The sequence below is a fragment of the Globicephala melas genome, chromosome X (assembly GCF_963455315.2).
Source record: "Globicephala melas chromosome X, mGloMel1.2, whole genome shotgun sequence".
Lineage (NCBI taxonomy): Eukaryota > Metazoa > Chordata > Mammalia > Artiodactyla > Delphinidae > Globicephala > Globicephala melas.
In genome coordinates, this window is record NC_083335.1 from 13,515,739 (window position 1) to 13,530,841 (window position 15,103).

The 15,103-nt window shown below is 44.6% G+C and overlaps 1 protein-coding gene across 6 annotated transcripts in view; it reads right to left on the bottom strand.

The window, feature by feature from the left end:
• Nucleotides 1-15,103, bottom strand: part of HS6ST2 (heparan sulfate 6-O-sulfotransferase 2) — a 291,233-nt gene that overhangs the window by 37,444 nt on the left and 238,686 nt on the right. For 4 of the 6 annotated variants that reach the window (XM_060292149.1, XM_060292148.1, XM_060292151.1 and 1 more), the window contains one exon: nt 3,303-3,389. The exons of the other annotated variants lie outside the window; for them this stretch is intronic. In XM_060292149.1, coding sequence (XP_060148132.1) covers nt 3,303-3,389 — 87 coding nt within the window. The remainder of the gene's footprint in view (nt 1-3,302; nt 3,390-15,103) is intronic. 6 annotated transcript variants of the gene reach the window in all.

Genomic DNA, 15,103 nt, shown 5'->3' on the forward strand with positions numbered 1-15,103 from the left:
TCCTGTCAATTTGGCTCACTGTTAGCATAGAAGAAACTGCATGCACCTCCCTGAAAGTCACTGCCAGGGTAGTCTGGCTCTGCTGCTCAGACATATCCCATTCCATCTGTTCCTCCCTGAAACAGAGGGCTGGTACCCAGCTTCAGATCCAGGCAATAAAATGGAGCAAGCAGAATGACACAACTTTCACACTGTAGGTTTCTTAAGCTACTCGGCATGCTACGCTGCATGGCAGTTGGCCCCAAATGGATTGAAGTTGGAAAAAAAGACAGAATTGGCCATTCAGTGTTAGCTTTGACCTCATCCACAACTTTAACTTGTTTTTTTATCAACATTAAAGGACTCTGTCTGTCTTAGTGACTAATTTGCCTTTTCCTCTTCTGACCTGGCCTTGCCTCCTGAGGGGTAAGTGGAGAAAATGAATGGGTTCAAGGGTCACTTCTCAGAAGCCTTCGTTGATATCCCCACATGACGTCTTCCCCACCAACAGCGCCCCGTGACTGCCTCACTGTAAACGCCATGTCGCCATCCTCTGTCCTCTGAAGACTGAGTTCCTTGAGGGCACCTATCGTATCTTGCATTTGTCTCTGTGGCCCAGGGTCTATCTAGCACGAGGGCACAAAGTCAAAGCTCGATAGATTTTACTGATTGTTATTACTATTATTGGTGCTAAAGAAGGGCTTTACCAAAATTGTTCATTGGGAGACCCCACGTAGGCACACAATATCCTCTCCAAGCCTCAATTTCCTCGTGTATCAAATGGAAATAATAATAGTGCCTACTTCCTGAGCTTTTGGTGGGTGAGAATTAATGACACGAATTGTATCAAGCGCTCGGGGACAGAGGTTGGCCCATAGCACTCACTCAACACATACTAGTTGTTACTATTTTTAGTCATGAGGTATATTTGAGGCAGCTTGACTTGTCTTCGAAAACAGAGGAGGCCAGTTTCTTTCCAGAGAAGAAAAGAAGACGCCTTCTGTCTCCCAGCCTGTATCTGGCCTCAAAATAACAGAGGAATTCTTAAAAACTGCTATCCCCCTGTCATGAGGTCAAATAACATGAGAAAACCCAGTAGGACAGCACCCACCCTGGATGCTGTCCACTGTGAAAGGCACCACGGGGAAAACCCCAGGGAGCAGAGGCCCACCTAGCTCCCTGCCTCCCCACACACACTCCCAAACCCAGAAGTAACCACTGTCTCTGAACTATAACAACACACGTGCCTAAACGTTGATAGACACTGTTCTAGAGAGTGTGGGAAAATGCCCCCCCGGATAGTCTCACCATATTCATGGAAGGTCAGTACTGCTGCTGTTGACAAAAATATCCTGAGGAGAAAATGTGCAGAAAAGAGTTAAAAAAAAAAAACCCAACAACTTCCCGCCAACTGATGGGAGATAAGAGAAAGGGAACCTGAAACATATCCTTGAAGAGAATACTGGCTATTGGAGAACTTTTTAATCTTCATTAATAATCCCCGAAAAGAAAGAAAAATTGTAAAGAACCAGCACAATCTGTGAGTCAAGTACATGGCAGATAAAAGACACCTAGCTCAGAACGTGCGGGAAGGGAGGCCCTCACCACGGCAGAAGTTTGGGAGGTGTCCAAATCCAGCAAGTGGGATATAAGATCATGTTTATCTACTTAAGAATGTATTTATGCAGGCCTCCTACTGTTAACAAGCCGGGTATGGTATTAGCTATGCGTTCTTTATGTCATCTGAACTCCAATTCTACCGACTGCTCCACGGGGACTCTTCATTCACAAGGTAAGAGTCTGGGTTCCCGCAAAGCCAAAAGAAACAAAACAATGCTCCTTTCAAAGTGCAACAGCAATCACAAACATCCTTCATTATACATGAGGGCCTAATAAACGGGAGACTGTGCCCTGCAGTTGTCAGCAGGACAGGTGTGTACAAGATACCCAGACCAGGGCCTGCCGTTTCTGCAAGCATGGAGTTCAAAGCGATTCTCCAAGGCTATCTCTGTTAACCGCGGGCGCATGCTGACGATGAATTGGGACTAATTTGGAAACATTCAGCTGCTTGGGAATGTGTGTATCAATTCCCTTCCTTCATAATTTATTCAGCATTTTGATTGTGGTGCTCAGCAATAAATAACTGAAACTAGTTCTAACTGCTCTGAGATTTCGTCTTCTGTCTTCACCACTGCTTTTGATATTCTCCAAGATAGCCCACATTCAACTTTATATGCAAACCTGAAATGGTATTCAGGAGGAGAAGGGAGAAAAAAAAGGGAGCCAATAGCTCTTTCACTTTGGGAGTTGAAAATAAGATCATATTCAAAGTGCAGCATTTATGGTCCAATGCTGAATACATAAAATATATGACCGTTACAAATTCACCTTTCATGGCAAAGCCATGCTCTTGTAGTGATATATCTTACTGCTAGATTAGAGCTTTTAGCATGATGAAGGCATCTTTCATCTTCTCCTAGATGCAGGCTGGGTTCTCCTTTGGGGATGTATTTTTGCCCGTCACAATGCCCCACAGCCCTGAGACAGAGGGCTTACAAGAGGACCCGAGTCATTCACCAAAGGGCTGAAGCCACTTCAAAGGGGGAGCACCTAATTGGAGGTATGCCATCTGCATGGGATCACACTGTTTCAGACTGCCATTCTCTGCTGAATCCAAAGGGAGAGGTCGGCCAATGTTGCTTTCTGGAATCAGCCCAAAGAGGTAAATCTAACATCACAAATATTCAGCCAATACAAGTTTTTGGCAATAACAAAAAGACAGTTTGGGGTTAGGTCATGGTACAGGTTAGTCGCTAGGAAAAGAATACACATATCATGTACGTCAGTGACATGGTTACAATGCAAATGTAATTAAACCAGGATAGTTATGGAATGGCTTTCCAGATTCTTCTAAATCCACCCCAAATCTTAGTGTATGGCTCAAAGACAGATTTTCATGGATTTTGCAAATCATAAAACGATTGATCAGTGCCGCTGCTTCTTCTTTCTTCAACTTTTGAGACTCATAGCCCAAATCTTGCATTGCTATAAGTCTTTACCCATCACAATCAGCCCTAAAAGCTATCTTCCCAAAGCCATCCCTTGACTTCCCCCTCCCTCTCCTCCCCCTTCTTTAGTTCTTCATGCACCCCATATTCCTGACACATGCCTTACTCATTTAAATTCCCCAGTGACTAGCCCAAAGCAAAGCACACAGAAGGCATTCTGCAAATCTTTGAATGAATATGAATGAATGACAAAATGAGGACAGTACATGGCTTGGTGACAGCTATGTTGGATGCACAGGGGCACTTTTCACTTACTTCCCGTTCTTAGATGTGTTCCGGGCCTTTGTGGATGACGGAGAGTTGGCGCCTGGATTAGTGTTTGGAGAACCCCGTCTATCCTTACTATACCCACAGAAAGAATAGAAAAATATATACAACAATGACCACAGAGACAAAAAGAAATTAGTTATTTCATTTAAAGACTTTCAAGGCGTCTCTCTTTCAATATCTTAATCTCTCTTCTCCCCCCACGCCCCCCCCCGTGTGTGTGTGTGTGTGTGTGTGTGCGTGTGTGTGCGTGCATGTGTCTCTCTGTCTCTCTCGCCTGTCAAAATAAAGCGTGATCTTATCCAGTGCTGTCCTTCAAAGGTACAGAGAGTGGGAACCATTGGTCAAGTTCAAGAAAGCTATTCTTTTGGCATTCAGAGCTTGAGCTGGTGGATGCCATTAATGACAGTGCCACAGCCCAGGCCTCAAGAGAGGCTCTGGCCAAAAAAATTAACTAGTCTTTAACCTAAAATCCTTTATTTCCTGTCTCTGGGTTCTCTGTACTTCAAGTTCAGTTCTGAAGCTGCTGACTTGTTGTGAAGTATGTGGATGCCAAATGACTTCTAAAAGTCTTTGGGAGATACTATCAGATAAATTAATAATTTTCACTCATAATGTTAACATGGGAAGGCCGTGAATTCAGATATTCTTTCAGGTGAAGCACCACCTGCTTCATGAGTAATTGAATTTAGATCTGCACCTTCAATAACTGCACAGCTTATGTCAAACCTTGGAAACAATTACGAAATAAATCACTAGGAAGGTCTGCTTAATCTCTTCAGGTTAATAAACGCAGACAAATTAATCACTTGAAGGTAAACAAAAAGGAATAATTGATTGGAGGCTTCTTGATTACTTTATTCTATTTTCTTTATCAAACTATTTTTACCATTATCTTCAATTCAGCTGCTCTGCCTTGAAATTATTACTTTACTTCATCTCCAGATTTCCATGGAAACCAATTCAAAGCCTTTTCCCCCGCTTGATGATGTGTGGAATTATTTATCCTGATTTCATCAGAAAGAATTTTTTTTTGTTACTAAGATCTACGTCAGCATAACCTTTTACAAAAAGTGAAGGTAAAGAAGAAAAAGGCATATCTTGGCTTTCAATGAGTGTAATAGAGCCTTCCAAAGGCACAGGATATTGCCTCAGAGAATGTCAAAGAGCTTTCCAGATATTTATGAATCTTTTAAGTACCTCAGAAATAGATGCCTGCAAGTAGCTGTATTTAGATGTGGGGTGAGGTAGGGTGAGAGGGTGGGTCACAAAAGGTATTCTGCCTCACATCCATCAGCTTTAAGTGGCTACGTGGATGTGACTGGAACAAGAGATAATCATGGGTTCCTGGCGATTGCCAAGGCAATACAGATGTGTGTGAGCACAGGGCTAATCAGACAGATAGCGAAAGTTCCAGCAGGTAGGATTCAGTGTCCAGGAGGGCTCCAAAGCACTCCTTTGAAGTGGGAGTCACCAAGGTGAGCGCCAATCCTTCTGCTGGGGTGGGTGGCTCTGGAGAGAGTAGGCGCACAGTCTGTTCCCCAGGAGATGTCAGAAGCCTGCTGAGACGAAGTGCTGAAGAACTCATGCAGCACTGCCCCTGCCCATCCACGCTGACTTCCTGGCAAAGAACTCCTTAACCATCCCTGGGACCATAGCAGCTACCATCCTCATTCAGAACCCCCCTCAGAAACGAAGTGATAACTGGACAAAAGACTGGAACTCAGAAGAATTCATAAGTGTCTCTTCCAGAAGGCTGCTGCAGTCTCATGCAGAGGATGAAATACGCTGTGTGTTGCAAAATTCAAGCGAGTCTCAATTCCCTCACTTCCACATTCAGCTCACTGGCCACTGAGCCTTCCTCCTCCCACCCCCTCACTCAAACTGGAGGCAGTGGGAAACTTTGATGGAAGCCTTCTGAAACAAGGGATCTTTTGATCTTGCAGGCTGCTAGGTTCAGAATAGTAGGTGGTCACTCAACACCCTGTCTCCCGAGTCACTAAGTTCAGGCATCCACGTTCTTTTGAATAAAAGACACCCATTTCCACTGCTGTATTCCCAAGTCTGTGCCTTGCGAGCCAAGGGTCTTTAAAATCTGCATGACAAGTGACCCTCTTTAAGCTCAATGCAGGGCACCGCAGGACATCTGGGAAAGCTGTCAGCTGGCCGTGGCGACCTTATTAACAGCTGCTTTGGAGGTGGGAGGAGGTGGTGGTCCTGGAGCAGTCTTCCTTTAAGTGATCGAAATAAGGACCCCCTCTGACCAAGTGCCAAATCCTTTAAGGGCAGATCTGAGTGGAATAAACACAAAACTTGCTCAGAGAAGAATCACAGACGGAAGGTACGGCACCAAGACTGGAGGTGAAAGTAATCAAGTAACTCAAAATGTTTGTTCCGCGCCAATAGCAGATCCACTGACAGTGGCAAAAGGTATCTGAAAGTGGGGGAGTGGCCAGCAGAATGGCGGCAGGCTTGGATCCTAGGAGTTTAATTCTGTAGATGTACTAAGGAACTGTTGTATAGAAAGGTTGGCCTAACACTGAGGGGAAAGAGCTCCCCCTCAAAGTTCCAGGCTGAGTACGTAAGTCTGGACAAGATGCTATGATTCTGAAACTTTGAGAAAGAGAGACCCCAAGTTTTCCAGAAGTGCTCCACGAGAGAGAAAGAGAAAATCTTGCAACTGCAGACTGTCTGGGAGCCTCAGAGATCTGAAAAAACATGGGTCAATGATCCATTAAGATGCTGCCGAGGATGCTGACCACTGAAAGAAGCATGTGGCAATCCCAGGGACTTACAGGAATAAGCCCTGCCTGCTTTGGGGATACCTGGATGATAACTTGGGGGTATATGAGATTGGGGGGGCTGCCTGGAATTAGAGCTAGTTTCCAACTTACACATCTGAAACAGGCGCATCCCAGTTGTCATTATTTTGTCTGTCTCTAGACGACTTGTCAGCCCTTTTGACTTTCATCTCCTCTTTGGGATATTAAAAGCTATGGCCTGAAATCCCAGGGGGCATGGATCCAGGCTTCTCCCACTCCTTAGGAGTAGCTATCTTTTTCCTGGGGTAAGATTCTTTCCTCTCTCCCTCCCAAGCCAGCCTCATCAAAGACCTATGGATACAATTCCAGGTGGGTTCCTGATAGGAAAATTTAATGAATGCCAGCACTCGCTCTGTCTGTTTGGTCGGCTGTCCATCAACATGTATCGTAAACCATTTTCCATCGGCTCCACAAATGTCTCCAACACCAGAAAAGTGAAAAATAAAATCCTGCAGTATTATGCACATTGTATCCAGGTGGGAAAACTGTGACTAACCCAACTCTTCAGCATTTTCAAAGTGTTTCTGATTGAATAATTTGATGCTGAAATGGCATCCAGGGTACTTAACCCAAAATGGCAATCAGATCCACTCCAATCTGGATTTTTTCTCTTAGGTCAGAGAGGTACTTGAGGGAGAAGAACCTAGCAGTTTCAAACACCCTCGACTCACTTTCTTGATGGGTGGCATACAGGAACTTCTGCATTTCCGGTAGTACATCGTAAGCTCTTTTTGGAATTAATTCGTCTCAGACCCATGAGAAATAGTTGTGTTGCTCTAACTAAAACAGCACTGAATTTTTTAAAATTAATTTTCAGGGCCCTAGGAATTTGAAATTGTATTTCGGAAGAGCGAGTTGGGCTATAATACTCATTGTCTACATATCTTTTATTTGGCACTTAGCATGGGGTGCCTGTAGTGTTGTTTCTATTTTACTGTTTATCCATCTCTCCAACTAGCTCTTAAGAGGGCGCTCCAAAAAATATTTGTTGAACAAATAAATGAAAAAGCTGCATTTCGGCTCAGTGGAAAAGGAGTGCCAACTGTATCAATGTCTGGCACCGGTGGGAGAGAAGGAAGTGGTGACACACATGTCCCATATTTTCCACGCCTAAGGAAGAACGGTCTGGGAAAACTGGATTCCAGTTACTGATGGTTGATCATCACGTGGATCACAAAGAGGTGAGCTTAGAAAGGACTTGCTCGGATGGTTGGCTAGCGCCGCGAATAACAACAGAAAGTCTGTTGCATTTGTATGGCTTTTAGTGTTTTTCCAGTGTGTGTTCTTGTAAGTGGTAACAGAGATGAAACCCAAGCTATTGTTAAGGGTTTACTTCAAGTCTCTCTGGGGAAATGGTAGCTACTCTTTGCTCCCTAGAAATGACCCTTGGCTTCTTAGAGCTCCCGGGATAAGGAAATGTGCTTTACAAATATAGAGTCTAGCAGGCATAGAAGCTCATCTATCTCCTTCCCAAAAGGTGCTTGAGTGCCCTCTACAACATATCAACCCACCGAGTGGTTGTCTTTTGAAGCCTTTTAAATCATGATTGCTTCCCCATGAAAGCCTGCTTTTCTATTTTCTAAGAGGCTCACGTTGCTGAAGTATTTTTGCCCTTGTCCTGTTACTGAGCAAGACAGCTCTTCAAATATTGATTTCCTTTAATTAGAGCTGGTGAGGATTCTTCATTTCATTTTTCTGTCTTGCTAGGTTATGTCCTGAGTGGTTTTCTTTCTTGGTTCCAAACTTTTTCATTTTCTTCTACCCGAAGTGTCTAAAGTCGAGTCCATGTCTCTTTAAGCATCCTCTTCCCATGATCTATGATTTCTATTAACCATCAAGCAAAGAAAGTTCAGTTCACTAAGCTGTGCTTTCCTTTAGCTTCCTCCCCTAGGTTCCCTTTGCTTAACTGTGAGCAATGACTGAGGGTTTTTAGACAAGAGAAAATGCTCCTCTTTATTGCTGTGAAACCCACTGTGGCTACAGTCTCTCAGAAACAACCTCAGGCATTCAAAGCATTTACTCAGGAATCTTGAGTTCTAATCCTGGCTGCCAGGGAGGCATGTGACTTCCTTCTGTCTTAGGATTCTCCTCTCTAAAGCAGAGGGCACTCAGCTGATCAGGTAGACCATTCACACAGAAGCACACAATTACTTTGTAATTGCAGAGCTCCTGGAAAAGGCAGCTGGGACGCTCGCATTATCTTGGCCTCTCCCCTTCCATTAATTTTTCACTCTAACAACTCACCACAGGGGCACTGGGGACTGGAGCAATAAGCTTATTGACTATTGTTGCCCTTTTGCTCTCTTCACCTCTTGGCACATGCTGTTTCTGCCCAGGGAAGGCGGTCACATCCCTGAATGCCTCACTGGCATCAGGAAAGAACATGATCAGTTCCTAAATGATATTATTTTCTCATTTCGGCTGGCTATTCACTTAAGTCTTTACCAAGAGCTTGGATGTTGGCTACAGACTATCAGAGGCCACTGGAACTGTGTCTCACCACTATTGCATTCACATCTAGCCCTGGGTTCCTCCATCAGATAGGGGATTGAGAAGCAAAAAAAAAAAAAATCATAGTTCTGGTATTGGATGGTTTAGGGTGATTGAGATCTGAAATATGACGGGAACCTGGACCAGAATAGTTGTTACGCGGGTGGAAAGAAGGAAACCACGCACGGCATAGCAAAAGGAAATGACTGAACTTGAGAACTGACTCCATCTGGAGAATGAGAATAAAGTCTACATGAGGCTGCTGAGAAGGTTTGGAAGCTGAATGACTGGGAAAACAGAGGTGCCAGTGAAAGAGACAGATTCGTTGAGAGGGGGATCTGGACTAGAGGGGAAGATGATGGATTTGGCCAGGAGCATATCGAGTTGGGGTGTTGATGGACAGTGTCCAGCAGGCAATTAGAGAGATGGCACAGCAGCTCAAGAAGAAAGAGACAGGGTCAGATGTACAGTCATCGCTCCCAAGTGGGAGTCAAAGCTGTGAGATAAGCTGCAAAGCCTGATGGGACAGCAATCCATTGTGATTAACGAGCGGATGTTTGGGGCGGGGGACAGCCTGTACTGGAACCCGCTTTCTTCCACCCCAGTTTGTGATGATTTACAAGTGGGTTCCAAAGTCTTATAACCCAGGGGCTCAAGGAAAAGAGCCTGAGCCAGTTCACTTACTCGTATAGGGTTCAATGCTAAAGTTACTGAGGGAAAGTACAGGCCTCAAGCCTTTTTCGGTCCATAGGCTGCTATGGGTCTGTGCCCATAGGCTGCTTCTCCCCATCCTCTTAGCCCAGCCAGATTGCTTACAGGTCACAAGGCGAGCTGGACACCAAGGGGAGTGGTGGGTGGCAATCACCGTCAACTCATTTCCCAACGACACCTCGCAAAGTACATCCCAGGCTGCTGTCACCTCAGTGTAAGGAGGGCAGACTGGCAGAGAAGCAAAACTGAGCTTTAGACTTCGGCTTCACTTGCAGCTCGTGTCCCTTCCTCTTTGCTCCCTTTTCCCAAGGACTAACCACATATCAGAGACTATACCTCCCATCGATCGTGCTAAAATCCACTCCTATTTTTTGGCATTATTCCCTTCCCTTTTCCTGTTCTCAGCCTTTGCACTGTGCCTTACGAACTGGCATCCTCAGTCACCCTCTCTTAGCATTCCTAATGGTACAAGGATGACACAACTAGTAACATCACGGTTGGGGATGGGGCAGCCTGCCTGGGAGCAAATCAAGGGCTTTGCCCTTGAAGAGCCAAAAGTACCTCAGGCTTCCTGAGTTGAGCTGAGTTCAGGAGGGCAATGTTTAAGGACCTGTGGCCATTACCTTTCCCAAATTGAGGCAAGCTTTGGCCTCAAGCTCTCGATCTGTAATCGACCCACCGAATCACCTAACTTCTCTGGGTCTCAGTTTCCTCTTCTGCGAGTCCTACTTCTTAAGGCCACATCAAAGTTTTGAAACTTATAAAACATTAAATAATATATTCACTCAAAAACGTTTACTGTGTGTTTTCTGTGTGCCCTTCATCCTGTTGGGCCCTGGGGATATACTGATGAGTGGGACAAGGTTCCTGCCCTCAGGCGGCCCAAAGGCTGGTGCAGGAGGCAAGCACGTTGACAGATACAAAACAACAACTTGTACCAAATGGGACAACGCAAGTGTGAAAAGATACTAGGGAAATAAACCAGACGGCAACCACCTATGCTTAGGGGAATCAGGGAAGGCAAAGGTAAAGCTGAATTACTATGATGAAATTTATGATTTGTGTTAAAAATCAGAAATCAAAAAAAATCAGAAATCAGAAAATGAAACCTGGGTTATGAGAATTTTCAGAAAACAGAACGAATTATGCCTATCCTTAGTTTGAAACACTTATCTGCCAACAGTGGCTCATAGACTTAGACATGAGAATAACCTGGAGAACTTGTAAAACCCAGATAGCTGGGTCCTACCCACAGTCTCTGATTCAGCAGCTCTAGGAAGCGGGCCTGAGAATTTACACTTCTACCAAGTTCCCGGTGATGCTGACGTTGCTGGCCTTTGAGAGCCACTGCCTCATCGCTTCTCCGCCTTTCTGCTAAGATCAAGTGGGGAGAACCACTGCCTCACAAGAAGCATGAGACAGCCACACTTAGCGGCCACTGAGGGATCACAGTCTGCCGTATCCATTGCCCCTGCTTTCCAGGCAACACGATTAGAATCTTCTGGATGAAATATCCCCCCCGTACTGCTACTGAGTCAAGAAAAGGCAGACGCCAAGGGCCGCCAACATCCATCTCTGGAGAAGCTCCTCTTTCCTGAGGAAGTGGAAATTACTGCAAACACCACAGAGTGGAGCTCAGAGCAGGTGAGACCAAAATTGGATCCGACAGCATTAATTGAGCTTGAAGCTCTATTTACTGAAAATGATCTGGCATAATTAAAAATTCACAACTGGAGCCTAGTTGGTGAACATTATGTATTAAGGAGTCCCCAGAGGAGGCCAGAAAAGTCTCAGTGAACTTTTAGGAAAAGCCAAAGAGGCCAATTGCTGTGGCAGGAATTAGCACACAGAGGGAAAACGAAAAGTCTGTCCGTTTCCTTGGAAGTGCGATTCTGACTTTCTACTTCAGAATGACGTGAACCAAGGGCGTCGCTGGGGGCGGGGGCAGGAAGTGATCATTTATTCATTTCCTTTTCTCTGGTGAATAATTACTTTGTTTTTACTTTCTACTATGTTCTTATGGGATTCTCAAGAATGTCCACTCTGCCTGCACATTATATATTAAGTTCTTTGAGGACAAGGGTAAATTGTGTTCCTATCTGTTCATAAAGTTTCTTATGACATCTGTCATATAGAAGGTTTTCAATATCTGTTGACTGCTAAGCATCCTGATAAATGTGGCTTCTGACGTATGTTTTTTGAATTGAACAGACTAACACATATTAAGTTAGAGGTCTGGTAACAGAGTCATGTGCCTTTGGGTTTTTGTTCAAATGACATATCAGACCACACCGTAGGCCTACAAAGGTGATAGCCTATCACAGTGCCATTACTGAGCTCCAATGCCCACTGATATGAAAGTCAAGTAGGATAAAACCAGTGGGAATCAGCAACTTTGGAGACTGGCATTGCCAAACGAACTGAAGGCAACTCTAAAGTTGTAGAAAGAGCATGGGCGCTGGCATCAGGCAGACCTGGGGTCATACCCTATCTTTGTAATAGCTGGATGATCTTGGACAGGTTGGGTGATGGAGGCAGGGTTGGTCCTGCCTAACCAAGGCCTCTGATCTTAATACTGGGGCTTCAGGGCACCAATTCTCTAGCTACACGTTAGTGTCCAAAGCCAGGAGCATTCAAATACATTCTTGTGGCTGAACTCCACATCTTAAGTGCTTTCTGAGGGGGTGAATATATTCAAGATTTAAAAGTGCAGCTGGGGGCTTCCCTGGTGGTGCAGTGGTTAAGAATCCGCCTGCCAATGCAGGGGACATGGGTTCGAGCCCTGGTCCAGGAAGATCCCACACGCCGCGGAGCAACGAAGCCCGTGCGCCACAACTACTGAGCCTGCGCTCTACAGCCTGCAAGCCACAACTACTGAGCCCACATGCCACAACTACTGAAGCCTGTGCACTTAGAGCCCATGCTCCGCAACAAGAGAAGCCACTGTGATGAGAAGCCTGCACACCACAACAAAGAGTAGCCCCCGCTCGCTGCAACTAGAGAAATCCCGCGTGCAGCAACGAAGACCCAACACAGTCAAAAATAAAATAAAATAATAATAAATAAATAAATAAAAATAAAAGTGCAGCTGGCTCCTTAGAAATAAAATAGAAGGGCCATGTCAACAAGGTGTTGAAAATGCTTTCTGGTGTATTTAGGAAAGAAAAGTTCTCTCAACTCTGCTCCAGTATGTCTCTTAACAGCTCTGTGCCTCTAAAGCAAAGGTTTTTAAAGGTTTCTCTTCATTTATATTGAGAGGGACAGTTAAGGCTCAAAAATATTTCCATTTTCAAAGTGCTCAAGCATCACTCATTCAGGGATCACACATTTGTTTGACTGCATGTTGTTTCTAAGTAGGGGCTCCTTTGCAAATATTATCTGTTCTATGATGTGTATAGGCAACTTCTAATTTTCTTTTCTGAGTGAAACCCAATAATCAGCTTTTCTGTTGTGTTCCAATTTGGAAATCTGAGCATTCTTCTACTGTGTATGTTCATGGGAGATTAAAATACTGAAAATTCATGGAAACAAATCTTGTTCTCCAGCACCCATTAATCACTGTTAAATACTAGGCTTTGTATAATTTATAACAATATACTTCTTTCCACGAATATGAGTTTTTAATAACAGTCTAGTCTAACACAGAGCACTTAGCTAAGCCAAAGATTAAGGCTCTTTATTGAATATACCCCACCTCAGGCAATGGAAAGACTCAGAAATATGGAGCTAGAAGGCTCCTTAGAGACAAGAAAGTAGGGTTCAGAGAGGAGAATGGATGGACCCAAGAGAGGTATCCAAGCATGGACATTGAGTTAATGATACAACTTGGCTGGCACCTAGCAAACCTGGCCAGAGCCCCTACAGAATACAGAACAAGGCAGGAAGGCTTGGGACCAAAGATGAGGTAACATGAATGAACTGCGGCTCCATTTGCCAACATAAGTAGTACAAGAAAGGGGGGGGAAGCCTTTGGGAGGGCGGAGGGTATGTGGAAGGAAATGAGAGGTTCAGTCTTGGGTTATGTTGAGTTTTCTGTGCCTGTGGGACACAAATTGACAACTGGATATGTGGAGGCAAAGCAGCTACACATACCTCAGCTGAAGAATGGTCTCCAGAGACTTGGGAGTCTTCAGCATATTGGTGGCAGTTGAAAATCTTAGAGTAGAAGAGATTATACAGGGAGAGTGTGTAGAATGAGAAAAGAAGAGCCTGGGAGGAAGATTAATGACAAGCTAGAATGGAGAAAGTGGGCTCATGCAGGCCAAAGGAGAAACTGGATCTGGAAGCAGGAATGTTGCAATCAGAAGAGACTCATTTGCTGATTGTAAGACAGTTTTGTGTCTTGGGGTTCCAACTGCTCCATCTTGCTTTCTCCTAGTGCACTTTTCTGATTAGCTGTGGTATTTCATCAGTCATGCTGTCCCTTATAATGCCAAGAGTATTTGATAGAGAATGAGCCTTCTTGATCACATGCAACCTGTTCTCATCAATTCCTGGAAAAGATGATCTGAAGTATGCTGAAGGAAGCATCTTGTGCCAAACAAATCCATAATTATAGGCTTCAGACATATTTTTTTCAGTCTGGCCTTATTTATTGAAACATAGGTCAATAAAACAAGCAACTGTTTTAGTGCCTAAACTAGATGAAGCAACTGTACTAAAGTTTATGCAAATATGACTATAATCTCCCAAAGAAAGAACTAGTCTGCTTTTCATTATTGTTCCTGTTGTGTGCTTCCTCTATTATGTACAAAATCAGAAAGGGGCCTTACTGCTCCCCCCTTGGTTTTGAAACTTCAAGAAAATCTTGGCTCTGGAATAATCAGAATTCAAGTCAGCCACGTGCCAAGACCCAATTGTTTTGCACTTGGGCAGGCCTGGGCTTCCTGAGAGTCCTGATATCATCTCTGTCACCTCTTTGCAAGATAGGTTCTGTGCTTTGAAATAACGGCCCTCTAGTTGTCCCCAGCTACTAAACAATCAACCTCCTATCAACAAGTTCTTTAAACCTGTACAAACTGGGTGTCCATAGATTTCTCTATAGCAAACACTGAAATCACAATGCAAGATCTCCCTGTCTGGGAGCACTTCTTGCCTTAGGGAAAATGGAGAAGTGGAGAGGTAGAAAACTACAGTGATAAAAACGTGAAAGGCACAAATGAAGCTTATTACTGCAGAAGTCTAAATGAAGTAAAGAACAAAGTCCTCATGAAAAATGTCCTCCTTACTGACTGGGAGCAGATCCTACTATCAGAAGATCCTCCCCTCTTCCTTAACTCCCTCAGCCTTTGTGAGGAAATGACTGTCTTCACTCTGTTATTGACGCTGTCTACGAAGGAACGCCGTGAATGTTAAACCATAGTAAGCCACTACCAGATCCCTCTCAATGGGGGATAGATGGGTCAGAACACCCCAGCGACGGGTTGTAAAGAATGATTCTCGGGACTTCCTTGGTGGCACAGTGGTTAAGAATCCGCCTGCCAACGCAGAGGACACGGGTTCGAGTCCTGGTCTGGGAAGATCCCACATGCCACGGAGCAACGAAGCGCGTGCACCACAACTACTGAGCCCACGTGCCACAATTACTGAAGCCCACACACCCTAGAGCCCGTGCTCCACAACAAGAGAAGCCACCACAATGAGAAGCCCACCCACCGCATCAAAGAGTAGCCCCCGCTCGCTGCAACTAGAGAAAGACCGCTCGCAGCAACGGAGACCTAATGCAGCCAAAAAATAAATAAATAAATTTATTTTACAAAAAGAAAA